Source organism: Sus scrofa, chromosome 1 (genome assembly GCF_054392235.1).
Source record: "Sus scrofa isolate SSC_HxYL_T2T_F1_AM1 chromosome 1, Sscrofa_HxYL_maternal_Yorkshire_Landrace_v2.0, whole genome shotgun sequence".
Classification (NCBI taxonomy): Eukaryota; Metazoa; Chordata; class Mammalia; order Artiodactyla; family Suidae; genus Sus; species Sus scrofa.
The window spans coordinates 129,128,524-129,142,814 of record NC_139383.1 but is presented as its reverse complement, the minus strand read 5'-3'; the positions used below and the strand labels follow the sequence as shown (position 1 = coordinate 129,142,814).

Below are 14,291 nucleotides of genomic sequence, written 5' to 3'. Positions count from 1 at the left end.
GGTGGCCCAGCTGGTTAAGCATCTGCTATTGTCCATCCCTGGCCCAGGAGCTTCCACATGCCACAGGCATGGCTAATAACAACAACAACAACAAAAAATCACCAAAACTATAACCCTACCCACCAACACTCTCATGTCCCCTCTTGACTATTTTCTTACTAGGTCTTATCACCACCTAACACACTATATTCACCTATTGCATTATTATCACTCTCCCTACCCTACCCTGACCCCCACCAGAATGTGGGTTCTACAAGGAAGAAGTCTATCTGTTTTGATTATTGCTACATTCTAAGTGCACAGAACAGTACTAGCACAAAGCAGATTCTCAATAAATGTGAACAAAATGAAAGAATACCTTTAATTCTTACAACAAACCTATAAGGTGGTTAGCATCATCTCCCTCTTACAGATCAGAAAACTGAAGTATAGTAATTAATTTGACCAAAATCATAGAGTTGGAAAGTAGAACCACAGAGATTCCAAAGTCCATGCACAAAACTACTAGCTATAGATCCAAAGATATTTAAGTTAATCCCAGAGTTTACTGTTCTGTCCAGTTCTCTCTTTTTCTCTCTAGTTGATTCTCTAAATGTTTGCTTTAGTTATACTGTTACTTATGATAATTTATATAAGCTATTTAACATTAATGCCTAACTGCCATTCAGCACATTATCAGTTGTGCAAAACCAAACTATCAAAATTATGTTCGCTAAAACTTTTATACAACGTCTTTATTGTTTAATAATTTGCTATTTGAAATGCAGTCATGCATAGAGATGAATAGGTGGATCTTTTATCCTTAAAACAAACCTACTTTACCTAACACTGGGTTTTTATTAACTCTTCATCTAAACCATAGCTTGAAGAATCAAGTTCTTGGAGTTCCCATCGTGGCTCAGCAGTTAATGAATCCGACCAGAATTCATGAGGACATGGGTTCGATCCCTGGCCTTGCTCAGTGGGTTAATGATCCAACATCACTGTGAGATGTGGCGTAGGTTGCAGATGTGGCTCGGATCCCACACTGCTGTGGTTATGGCGTAGGCAGGCACCTACAGCTCCGATTCAACCCCTAGTCTGGGAACCTCCACATGCCATGGGTGTGGCCCTAAAAAGACAAAAAAAAAAAAAAAAGAAAATCGGGTTCTTCATTTGATATTAACTTACTAAGACCACAAGAACAAGCTGCCCGAGGACTGTCATTATTCAAACTGGAAAATGGACACTGCCACCTCCATCAGAGCCTCAGCCCCTCAACATGAGATTCATTCTGACTATAAATGAAGCAGGTTCTTCTAATTAAGTGTGAGCAGTTTCTCATATCTGTACAACTTCCCTGTGTACACTAAACATAGCCACATCCTTTCCTGTAGGTCTTGCAGTCTTGGGAAAATGCCTAGGGTTAGGGATATGACTACAGTTAAATACAGAAAGATGGAAATACAGATATATAAAGGGTGTAATTGGAGTACCTTTCGGTACCTCAGTGTCACTATCCGCTTCTGAATCAGATGCAATTGCATTCTTGCGTTTCATTCGTAAAACTTCATCTTCACTATCACTGCCTCTTGCAGATTCTGTAAGAGTAGAATTAGAGGTTCAGCATAATCACAGTCATATTGCTTTGAATTCGGTGTTTTAGAAGCAACATTGGTGATGAACAAACTGTGGTACACCCATAAAACAGAAAACTACTCTATAATAAGTAAGAACGAACTACTGATACATGTAACAATTTGGCTGAATCCCAAGTGCATTACACTAAGTGAAAGAACCTAAGGGAAAGAAAGAAGGTTACATACTGTATAATTCCATTTATATGACCACATTCCCCAAAAGACAAAACTATAGTGACAAAACAGATCAGCAGCTGTCAGGGATCACAAGTAGAGAGGGATATGACTGCAAAAGGAATAGCATGAGTTTTCTAGGGTAATAAAACTATTCTGTATCTTGACCGTGGTGATGATAACACAAATCAACACATGCATTAACATAATAGAACTGTACATATACCCACAGAAATCAGCTTACTGTAATGAGTTTTAAAATGAAATTAATAAAAGGAACACTGGTTGCTGTAAGCAGAAAAACTTGGGAGAATGAGAAAAGCAGTACTGAAACTTATAAGAAAATCAAATGAACCACTGCAGAACTAGTTAAGAGTTTTAAGCAGGATGATCAACTACAAGATCCCTACTACGATCCTAGATTTACATTAGTCTACTACTATTAGGGAAGTAGTGCATGAACCTTAATGATTCTGGTCATAGTACAAATAACTCCACCCAGAACTAGTTATTGAATACTTACTGCAGTCCTATAGTCTATATAGACCTATGTCCATCTATGTCCATTTTCTGACCTGCTCTCCCAAATAAAGCCAAAATGTGGTCATGAACGCTATCCTGACTATGCTTTATGGGGGAAAACCCCCCTTCCCTCCATACTGCAGCTCTCTAGGAAGATAGGATCAATATGTAATTATAATCAATCACCTATAAAAATGAAGCAATCCAGATGATATGTCAGGAAGACTTCCAACCTAATCAAAGTAACATAAATACAAAGAAACAAGATGTCTAATTGTTTTAATATTCCATATGAAGAATATGCTGGATTAAGAAGAACAGTTCAAATGGCTATTAGAAAAGGGGGTCCAGAAGCTTTGTGTTTCCTTCTTTCTCTATGGAATAAAAGTTCTGACCCAAGCACATTTCCCCAGGATAAAGATGCATGTGTCAGGATATCACAACTCATTGAGATCATCTGTATTTCATTTTCTGGATGTTCCACTCCCCAGACAACCTCCAGGTTGTTATAATTCGGCATTCAATGTAGATTTTGCCCCTGAAGGAAAGGATATAATGATAAGAGAGAAATAATTGATCCGCTTGAAACAAACAATTCTGCGATGCAATTTTTTTTTTTTTTTTGTCTTTTTGCTATTTCTTGGGCCGCTCCCGTGGCACATGGAGGTTCCCAGGCTAGAGGTCTAATCGGAGCTGTGGCCACCGGCCTACGCCAGAGCCACAGCAATGAGGGATCCGAGCCGCATCTGCAACCTACACCACAGCTCACGGCAACGCCGGATCGTTAACCCACTAAGCAAGGGCAGGGACCGAACCCGCAACCTCATGGTTCCCAGTCAGATTCGTTAACCACTGCGCCACAATGAGAACTCCACGATTCAATTTTTTAAGTTATTTTCCTGTGACTTTGATTAGGTTGGGTAAACTCCTTGGGCCCTCAAGGATGAAATTCTGGATCTCAGAAAAACTGAGCTGGAACCTGCTGCTCACACCTCAGTTTAGCTACCCTGTGGGGGCATTTCAATGGTATTGTTTTTTTTAACCCCAGGGAAATCTATTCTCACCTGAGGTATGCTCTTTAGTTACCCATAAAAACGGAACTCTATTCATTATCTAGCTATTTTATTTTTATTATTATTATCATTATTTGTCTTTTTGCCTTTTCTAGGGTTGCACCCATGACATATGGAAGTTCCCAGGCTAGGGGTCTAATTGGAGCTGCAGCCGCTGGCCTACCCCAGAGCCACAGCGACGCCAGATCCAAGCCGCGTCTGCAACCTACACCACAGCTCACAGCAATGCCAGATCCTTAATCCACTGAGAGAGGCCAGGGATTGAACCCGCAACCTCATGGTTCCCAGTCGGATTTGTTAACCACTGAGCCATGATGGGAACTCCCTACTTTAGCATTATACATCTTTTTGTTCTCTTTAAATTTTTTTTTCTTCTCCATTTATCATCAATTAAATGGAAGGGGAATAGACAAAAATAAATGGATTAGGAAAATGTTTACAAGCAAAAATGTACAGAATTAGAAAAGGTTGAAATGGAGGGACAGAAGAGAAAAAACAGTGGAGGAAAAAATAATGCAGTGGGAATGTGAAAAGAATACATAAGCCCCTGCAGTATCTGGATGCTTCTATTAATCCACTTTGGTTCTCATAAATATATTACCTGATTTATGGTCTTGTTCCTCTTCATCCTCTGAATGCCTGTGTTCTTCATCCGAGCCCTGTGGCCTTTCATCATCAGAATTTTGCATTTTCTCCTCATCAGACATCTGTGGCCGCTCTTCATCATCAGAATTCTGTTTCTCATCATCATTATCAGAAGCTGCTGGCTGTTCATCATCGGAATTAGCCTTCTCTTCCTCAGACAGCTGTTGTCTCTCATCATCTGAAAGCTGAGGCCTCTCTTCATCATCTGTGTTCTGCATTTTCTCATCATCATCGGAATTCTGCAGTTTATCTTCATCAGATCCTTGGGCCCTCTCCTCATCATCAGAATTCTGTATCTTTTCATCATCTGACTGGTCACTTTTATCTTCTCCACCCCATTTTTCATCATCTGAATGTGCTTTTTCAGAACCTTCCACTTCTGAGTGATGGCTCCCTCCATCTGATCTATGACCTTCATCTTCATCGTCATTGTGGGCTTCTGATCCACTGTGCTGATCTACATCTGAGGGGTCATTGTCTTCATGGTCAGATCGTTCAGAAACTTCTGATCTATTGTCTGATCTTTCAGAGTGATTATCACTCCCACTATGATGAGAAGCTCCCTCATCCTCGCTGTCATCACCAAACAGTTCCTTATTACTTGGTTTTCCTGAATCATCTCTTTCATCTTGATCACTTTCACTTCCAGAAGCATTACTGCCAGAAGCAACATTCTCTTGATCAGAATCCGACTCTGATCCAGAATCTGAATCTATGGGATCATATAAACACAAGGCAATGTAAGTTAAAAAAAGGCAGAACATTAAAAGTCCATCCAAACACCAAAGCAATGAAAAAAAATTCAAAAACTGTTAGAATCTATTTTCTTAGATTTTACTCTGGAAACTAAGTTGGAACAACTAGAGGAATGCTTAACAAGGAAAAAAAAATGCTGAATCTCAATAAGAAAATAGAACTTTGCGATGCTTTAACTTACTCTGGTCCCTCCCTACTCAACCCACTCCCTTGCTCAATGGTACCTTGAAGATAACAGTCTAAATTTCTGGTGCACATAACGACCCTGGAGGGAGCAAAAGGCATCTCATAGCTGTTAGTTTTGATCTGTCTGGTGGATCACTGAGGGGGCTAACTCAAAGGGCTTGACTTTATCTCACCTAACTTGTAACTCTCTTGTGGCTGAGGCAGCTACCTGGGAGAGTGTGTCAAAAACATTTACAGGCAATGTATTAGTTGCCTCCACCTTGGACAATGGATAACAGTTGGAGCAAACAATAGACTAACCCTAAAGCTTGAGAGAAAAGGCTGAGGAATGACATAATACAGGGAATAAGAGCCTTTAAAAGTTCTCACATATTCTTAGAGATATAGTGAGCCACAATCTTGCCCAGGGCTGTGCACATGCTCAAGAAAGAACTGAGAAAGCGCTAGGCTCTCACCTCTGGCTGACCTTCAGGCTCTGTGCTAGAAAATGAAGGCAAAGGTAGGTTGTAAATTGTCTGGTTGAGTGTTGAAAGCAGGCCCTAAAACATACACACACAGAGGCAATCTGTACGATCTGTGAGTTGTAGTTATTGCTTCTTTTTTTTGCATTTAGGAAAATCTCTATCCAATCACTAGTTGACCACTAAGCTAATGGAAAAAAGAACGGTGTCCACACACAACAAAGATGGCAGACTTTACAAAATTAGTTCAAAAGAGTCACTAAACAATAATTACTACAACAAACAGGAAAGTAAATTGGTAGCCATGGGGGAGGGAAGATTGTGCTGTTCTGAGTTGCCATGTAATACTATTCAAAATGCCCATTTTTCAAAAAAAAATTCTAAGCCCCCCCCCCACATACACAAACAACAAGGAAGCACGGTCCATAGATAGGAAAAAAGGCCAGAAGATGTCCCTGAAGAAGTTCAGACAATGAAAATGATTTCTTACCAAATAGAGAATATCAATAAAAAGACAGCTATTAGAAAAAAGAACTGAACAGGAGTTCCTGTCGTGGCTCAGTGGTAATGAACATAACTGGTATCCATGAAGACGCAGGCCCTGGCCTCGCTCAGTGGATTAAGGATCCAGCATTGCCTGAACTCTGGTGCAGGTTGCAGATGCAGCTTGGATCTGCTGTGGTGTAGGCTGTAGCAGCTACAGCTCCACTTGGACCCCTAGCCTGGGAACTTCCATATGCCAGGGGTGCAGCTGTAAAATGATTTTTTTTAAAAAAGAAGAAGAACTAAACAGAAATTCTGGAATTAAAATGTGCAATAACTGAAATAAAAACTTCACCAAAGGGGCTAAACAGCAGATGTGAGTAGGAAGAAGAAAAATCAGTAAAATTTAAGATAGGTCAATTGAGATTATCCAATCTGGTGAACAAAAAGAGAAAATAATGAAAAATGAAGGAGTCTAAAAGACTTGTAGGGTACCAGCAAGTGTACCAATCCATGTACAGTGAAAGTTTCAGGAGAAGAGAAAGGGACAGAAAGAAAAACTTTCCGAATTTGATGAAAGACATCAACATACACATCCAAGTTGTTCAATGAATACTGAGTAGGATAAAGTTAAGAGACCCACATTTAGACATATCATTATCAAACTGTCTTAACACAAAGAAAGAATCCTGAAAGGAGCAAAAAAGAAGCAACATGTCCCATAAAAGAGAGCCTCATTAAGGACAACAGCTGATTTCTCATTAGAAACCATAAGAACCTGGAGACACTGGGATGAAATACTCAAAGTGCTCAAAGAAACACTCTCAACCAAGAATCTATGTCCAGCAAAATTATCCTTTAAAAATGAAATAAATCCTTATAACTGAGCAACCAACAAAAGATAAACTGGACTTCCTCAAAATGAAAAGCTTTTATGCAAGAAAGAACATTATCAAGAAAGTGAAAAAACAACCTACAGAATGGGAGACGATAAAACATGTACATACTTATAGTATAGTATCCAAAATATAAAAAGGATGTTTACAACTCCAAACAAAAAGACAAAAACAACGCATTTAAAAAATGGACAAAAGACTTGGATACAAATTTCTCCATGGTTATACAAATGAAACAAGTACATGAATAGATGCCCAACATCATTAGCCATTAGGAATGCAAATTAAAATCACAACGAAACATCACCTGACATCAACAGGGATGGCTGTATTTTTATTTTTTAAGAGAGGGAAAATAAAAAGTACTGGCAAGGATGTTAAGAAATAGAACACTTAGGAGTTCCCGTCGTGGCACAGTGGTTAACGAATCCGACTAGGAACCATGAGGTTGCGGGTTCGATCCCTGCCCTTGCTCAGTGGGTTAACGATCCGGCGTTGCCGTGAGCTGTGGTGTAGGTCACAGACGTGGCTCAGATCCTGCGTTGCTGTGGCTCTGGCGTAGGCTGGCAGCTACAGCTCCGATTAGACCCCTAGCCTGGGAACCTCCATATGCCGCGGGAGCGGCCAAAGAAATGGCAAAAAGACAAAAAAAAAAAAAAAAAAGAAAGAAATAGAACACTTAAACATTGCTGGTGGTAATGTAAAGTGGTCCAGTTGCTATAAAAAATGGTTTGGTTATTCCTCAAAAATTAAAGCAAAGAATTATCATATGACTCAGCAGTTCCACGCCTACATACATACCCCAAAGAACTGAAAACAGGCACTCACACAAATACTTGTACACAAATACTTGTGATATGTTCACAGCATCACTATTCAACTAGCCAAAAGATGGGAACAACCCAATGTCCATCAATGGTTAAACAGATAAACAAATTGCGATATATACATAGAGCAGAATATTATTCAGTCATTTAAATGAAATATACTGATACTACAGTGTGGATAAACTTCAAAAGCATGATGGTAAAAAACAGAAGACACAAAAGGCCACATATTGTATGATTCCATATGAAATGTCCAGAAAAGGTAAACCCATAGGCATAGGATTTAAGCAGACTGGTAGTGATAGGGGCTAGCAAAAGGAGCAAATGGCAAGTAACTGCTTAATGGGTATGGTGCTTTATTTTGAATTATGAAAGTGTTTCAGAACTAGATAGAGGTAGTGGCTGAACAACACTTTATTTTTTTTCTTTTTAGGACAGCACCTGTGGCATATGTAAGTTCCCAGGCTAGGGGTCGAATCAGAGCTACAGTTGCCAGCCTATGCCACAGCAACACCAGATTCAAACTGTGTCTGGGATCTACAGCACAGCTCATGGCAATGTTTGATCCTTTAACCCACTGAGTGAGGCCAGGATCGAAATCACATCCTCATAGATAGTGGTCAGGTTCTTAACCCACTGAGCTACAACTGGAACTCCTGAACAACATTTTAAAGGTACTAAATACCACTGACTTGTTCACTTAAAAATGGCATATTCAGCAAGCAAATTGAAAAGACATAAAACTGTCACTATACGCAGATGACATGATATTATATATAGAAAACCCTAAAAACTCCACTAAAAAAAATTCTTAGAACTAATAAATACATTCAGTAAAGTTGCAGGGCATAAAATCAACATACAGTTGTGTTTTTACACACTAATAATCTCTCAGAAAAAGAAATTAAGAAAACAATCCAATTTACAACTGTATCAAAATGAATAAAATATTTAGAAATAAATTTAACCAAAAAGGTGAAAGACCTGTACACTGAAAACTTTAAGACACTGATGAAAGAAACTAAAGACATGAGTAAATGGAAAGGTATTCCATGTTCATGGATTAGAGGAATCAATATTGTTAAAATGTCTACACTACCAAGAGCAATCTACAGATTCAAGGCAATCCTTATTAAAATTTCAGTGGCATTTTTCACAAAACTAGAACAAAGAACCCTAAATTATATGGAACCACAGAAATCCCAAATAAACACACCCTCACACCATACACAAAAATAAACTCAAAGTGGCTTAAAGACTTAAACATAAGACAAGACACCATCAAACTCCTTGAAGAGAACATAGGCAAAACATTCTCTGACATCAACCTTAAATGTTTTCTTAGGTCAGTCTCCCAAGGCAACAGAAATAAAAGCAAAAGGAAAAAAACCCCAATGGGACCTAATCAAACTGACAAGCTTTTGCACAGCAAAAGGAAACCATTAAAGAAAAAAAAAAAAAAAGACAATCTATGGAATGGGAAAAAATAGTTTCAAATGATGCAACTGACAAGGGCTTAATCTCTAAAATATACAAACAACTCAACAGCAAAAAACCCAAAAACCCAACTGAAAAATGGGCAAAAGACCTGAGTAGATATATCTCCAAAGAAGATAAACAGATGACCAACAAGCATATGAAAAAATGCTCAACATCCCTGATTATTAGAGAAATGCAAATCAAAACTACTATGAGGTTTCACCTCACACATGTCAGAATGGCCATCATTAAGTCAACAAATAACAAATGCTGGAGAGGGTGTGGGGAAAAGGGAACCCTCCTACACTGTTGGTGGGAATGTAAATTGGTATAAACACTATGGAAAACAGTATGGAGGTACCTCAGAAAATTAAATATAGAACTACCCACATGACCCAGCAATCCCACTCTTGGGCATATATCTGGACAAAACTTTCCTTGAAAAAGACCCATGCACCCATATATTCATTGCAGCAATATTCACAATAGCTAAGACATGGAAACAACTTAAATGTCCATCGACAGATGAGTGGATTAAGAAGATGTGGTACATATACACAATGGAATACTAGTCAGCCATAAAAAAGAACACAATAATGCCATACATCATCATGGATGGAACTAAAGACTCTGATACTGAGTGAAATTAAGTCAGAAAGAGAAAGACAAATACCATATGATATCACTTATATATGGAATCTACTATATGGCACAAATGAACCTTTCCACATAAAAGAAACTCATGGACTTGGCGAAAAGACTCATGGTTGCCAAAGGGGAGCGGGAGGGAGTGGGATGGACTGGGAGTCTGGGGTTAACAGATGCAAACTATTGCATTTGGAGTAGATAAGCAACAAGATCCTGCTGTATAGCGCATGGAACTATACCTAGTCATTTGTAATGGAGCATGATGGAGGATAATGTGAGAAAAAGACTATATGTATGTGTGACTGGGTCACTTTGGTATACAGTAGAAAATTGACAGAACACTGTAAACAAACTACAATGGAAAAAATAAAACTCATTTTTAAAAAAAGAAAGAAAGATATCCCAAACAGTAAAAGCAATCTTGAGAAAAAAGAATAAAGCTGGAGGCATCAATGCCCTTGATTTCAAATTATATTACAGACCTATAGTAATCAAAACAGTATGATATTGGCATAAAAATTAACACATAAATCAAACAGAATTAAGAGCTTATAAGTAAACCCACACATACATGGTCAATTAATTCATGACAAAGAAGCTAAGACTATGCAGTGGGGAAGGACAGTCTCTTCAATACATGGTGTTAGGAAAACTGCAGAGTAACATGCAAAAGAATGAAACTGGACCAATATCTCATACCATACACAAAAACTAACTCAATGGATTAGGCTAAAATTTAGACCTGAAACTATAAAGTTCCTAGAAGCAAACAGTAAGCAGTAAGCTCTGTGACACTGGTCTTGATTATTTTTTAGATTTGCCACCAAAAACAAAGACAACTAAAGTAAAAATAAACAAGTATGATTACATCAAACTAAAAAGCTTCTACACAGCAAAGCAAACTATCAACAAAATGAAACACAATCTACTGAATGGGATAAAATATTTGCAAATCATATATCTGATAAAGGATTATATAAAGAGCTCAAACTATTCAACAGCAAAAATAAATAAATAATGAGCAGAAAACCTGAACAAACACTGCCCCCACCACACAAAAAAAGACACAGAGATGGCCAACAGGTACATGAAAAGAAGTTGAATATCACTGCTCAGCAGAGAAATGCAAATCAATACCACAGTTAGAAAGGCTATTATCAAAAAGATAATTAATAACAAGTGTTGGAGAAGAAGAGGAGAAAAGGGAACACTTGAACACTGTTGCAGTCTCTATGGAAAACATTATGGAAATGCTTCAAAAAAAGAATAGAACTACCATATGATCCAGCTATTTCACTTCTGGGTATTTATCCAAAGAATATAAAAACACTAATTTGAAAAGACATGTGCACACCTATGTTCACTGCAGCATTATCTACAAAGGCCGAGATATGAAAACAATCTAAATGTCCATCTACAGATAAATGGATAAATAAAATGTGGTGTATATATACAATAAAACATTATTCGTGCTACTATAAATATGGTATATATGCACAATGGAATGTTATTCAACCGTAATAAAGCAATCTTGCCATTTATGACAACATGGATGGATCTTGAGGGCATTATGCTAAGTGAAATAGGTCAGAGAGAGAAAGACAAAGACTGTATGATCTCAGTTACATGTGGGATCCAAAAACCAAAAAACAAAGCTCACAGATAAAGAGAATAGCTTGATGGTTTCCAGAGGCTGGGGGAAGAGAAGAGAGCTAGGAACATGGGTGAAGGGAGTCTAAAAGTATCAATAACCAGTTATAAAATAAGTCATGGGGATGTAGTATACAGCATGAAAACTATGGTTAATATACTGTGCTAGATATTCGAAAGTTTATAAGAGTAGATTTTAAAGGTTCTCACCACAGGAAAAAATAACTCTGTAACTATGTATAGCGATGGATGTTAAGGAGACTTTCTGTGGTGATCATTTCACAATGTATACAAATATCAAATCATGTTGTATATCAATTATACCTTAATAAAAATAAAATAATAAAACAAAATGGTAATTTTTTTTTTCTTTTTTGGCTGCCGCTGTGGCATATGCAAGTTCCTGTGTGACATGTGCGGCAGGTGCAGCAACACCAGATCCTTAACCCACTGCACTGGGCTAGGGATCAAACTGATGCCTCCACAGAGACAAGCCAGATCATTAACCTACTGTGCCACAGCAGGACCTCCAAATGGTAAATTTTATGTTATGTGAATTTAACCTCAATAAAAACAAATTAAGTTTGTTGCTAGTAGTCCTACCCTACGAGAAATGCCAAAGGGAGTCCTTCATGCTGAAATGAAAGGACAGTAAACAGCAACTTGAATCCAAGTGAAGAAATAAAGAACATCAATAATGGTAACTAGGGAGTTCCCATTGTGGCACAGCAGAAACGAATCTGACTAGTATCCATGAGGATGCGGGTTCAATTCCTGGCCTCGCTCAGTGGGTCAGGAATTCAGCATTGCCATGAGCTGTGGTGCAGGTCACAGATGTGGCTTGGATCCTGCGTTGCTGTGGCTGTGGCGCAGGCTGGCAGCTGCAGGTCTGATTTGACCCCTAGCCTGGGAACCTCCATATGCCACAGATTTGGCGCTAAGAAGCGAAAAAAAAAAAAAAAAAAAGATAACTAGATAGGTGAGTATAAAAGTCAGTAATAATATATTTCTGCTTAGTCCTCTTTTTGATAAGATTTAACTTAAAATTTAGACAATTACAAAGAACAATTATAAATCTATGTCATTGGACATAGTACAAAGATGCAATCTGTGACAATAATGCAAAGGTGAGAGGATAGAGCTATACAGGAAAAAAGGTTTTATATACTACCGAAATTAAGTTGGTATTAATTGAAACCAGATTGGCAGAAATTTAGATGCTAATTGTAGTCACCAGAGTAAAACTAAGAAAGTTGACTAAAACTAAAAACATATAGAAAAAAGAAGAAGGGAATCAAAACAGTAGAGAAAATAATAATGGAAAAATTTTTGATCATTGTAAATGATGTAGAAGAGACATGTGACAACATCCAACACCCTTTCACGACAACAACAAACTAGGAAGAGAAATTTCATGAAGCTTATAAAGGGCATCGACAAAAAACCCACAGCTAATATCATATGTAATGGTGAAGGCATGGTGCTTTTTCCCAAGATTAGGGACAAGATAAAGATGTCCATTCTTATCACTTCCATTCAATACTCTACAGAAAGTTCTAGCTGGAGCAATTAGGCAAGAAAAAGAAAAGGCATCCAAATTGAAAAGGAAGAAGTAACAACTCTCTCTATTCGCAGATGACATAATATTATTGCAGAAAATCCTACAGAATTCACACACACACACCAAACAACTATTAGAAGTAAGACATTCTGCAAGGTTGCAGGACACAAGATTAGCATACAAAAATCAATTGTATTTCTATACACTAACAATGAACAATCCAAAAATGAAATTACGAAAACAATTCCACTTGCAACAGTATACTAAATGAAATACCTAGGAATAAATTGAACCTAGGAAGTACAGGACTCATACAATAGAAACTAGAAAACACTGTTGAAAGAAATGAAAGACCTGCCACATTTATACATGAAAGAAACACACTGGGCCTAGGTAGGAACTCTATCCACTGTTATACCAAGAAGTCTGTCAGGTATAGTCATTTTCTACATCTGTCTTAGCCCAGGGAAATAATGAAATATGCTGATCTAACAGGAGTTATTCTGTCACATCCATACTACCTTCAGTACCAAAGGCAACCTTCAAGGACAGTCTTGGAAGTAAATCCTAGAGAGTGCTATTATCTAAAACTAAAATGGAAGAAAGCAGCAATAGGCTTACAAGAAGGTAAAACATGAAGCCCAGAGAAGCAACCACATCCCTATGTCACTTTCCCACACACTGAGTTTGCAACGGAAAAGTACATCTAACTATTGCTTCTACCCATCCAATTATTTATCAAGTATCAAGTATGCATTAGTACTGATGTCAGGTGGAGGTAGGGTGGGGATGATCTTTTCATCATTATATCCCCTACACCTAGCAAAGTAGCTGGAACATGACAGGGGATTTGTAAATGCTGAATGAATGAACAACTTCAAGGAAGCAAGTTGGGAGGGTTCACATAGATCTGTGCCTTGAAGGGTGAATGGGATATGGACAAGTACAGATGAGGGGAAAAAAAAAAAAAACAAAAAAACATTGGCAAACCACATGGAACAAATACACAAAGCTCTATACTTCCAGACTTATCCTGACCAGAACCTTGAGGATACCCATTCTGGTAGAGCCCTCACACTAGACTTCCACCTGGTGCTCCCCTGATTATAAAAAGTATGAATAAATTGGAGTCAGAGAAAGAAAAAAAACAACCACAACAAGCACTATGCTAAGGAAAAAAGTAGATACAGTACTTTGAGCTTAGCGAGTTTTAAGAATGCTGAACTTGTTCCTGGGCCCCTTCTCGCTTCAAAGACCTCCTATTACTATCTCAAACTCAAATAGCTCGTCTTTGTGCCAGAAAGACTTCCT

The 14,291-nt window shown here is 38.1% G+C and overlaps 1 protein-coding gene across 1 annotated transcript in view; it reads right to left on the bottom strand.

The window, feature by feature from the left end:
* LEO1 (LEO1 homolog, Paf1/RNA polymerase II complex component) overlaps positions 1–14,291 on the bottom strand; it is a 37,304-nt gene that overhangs the window by 22,242 nt on the left and 771 nt on the right. The window contains exons 2-3 of the mRNA XM_003121504.5: positions 3,990–4,745; positions 1,476–1,580 (exon numbers count right to left, since the gene is read on the bottom strand). Coding sequence (XP_003121552.1) covers positions 1,476–1,580; positions 3,990–4,745 — 861 coding nt within the window. The remainder of the gene's footprint in view (positions 1–1,475; positions 1,581–3,989; positions 4,746–14,291) is intronic.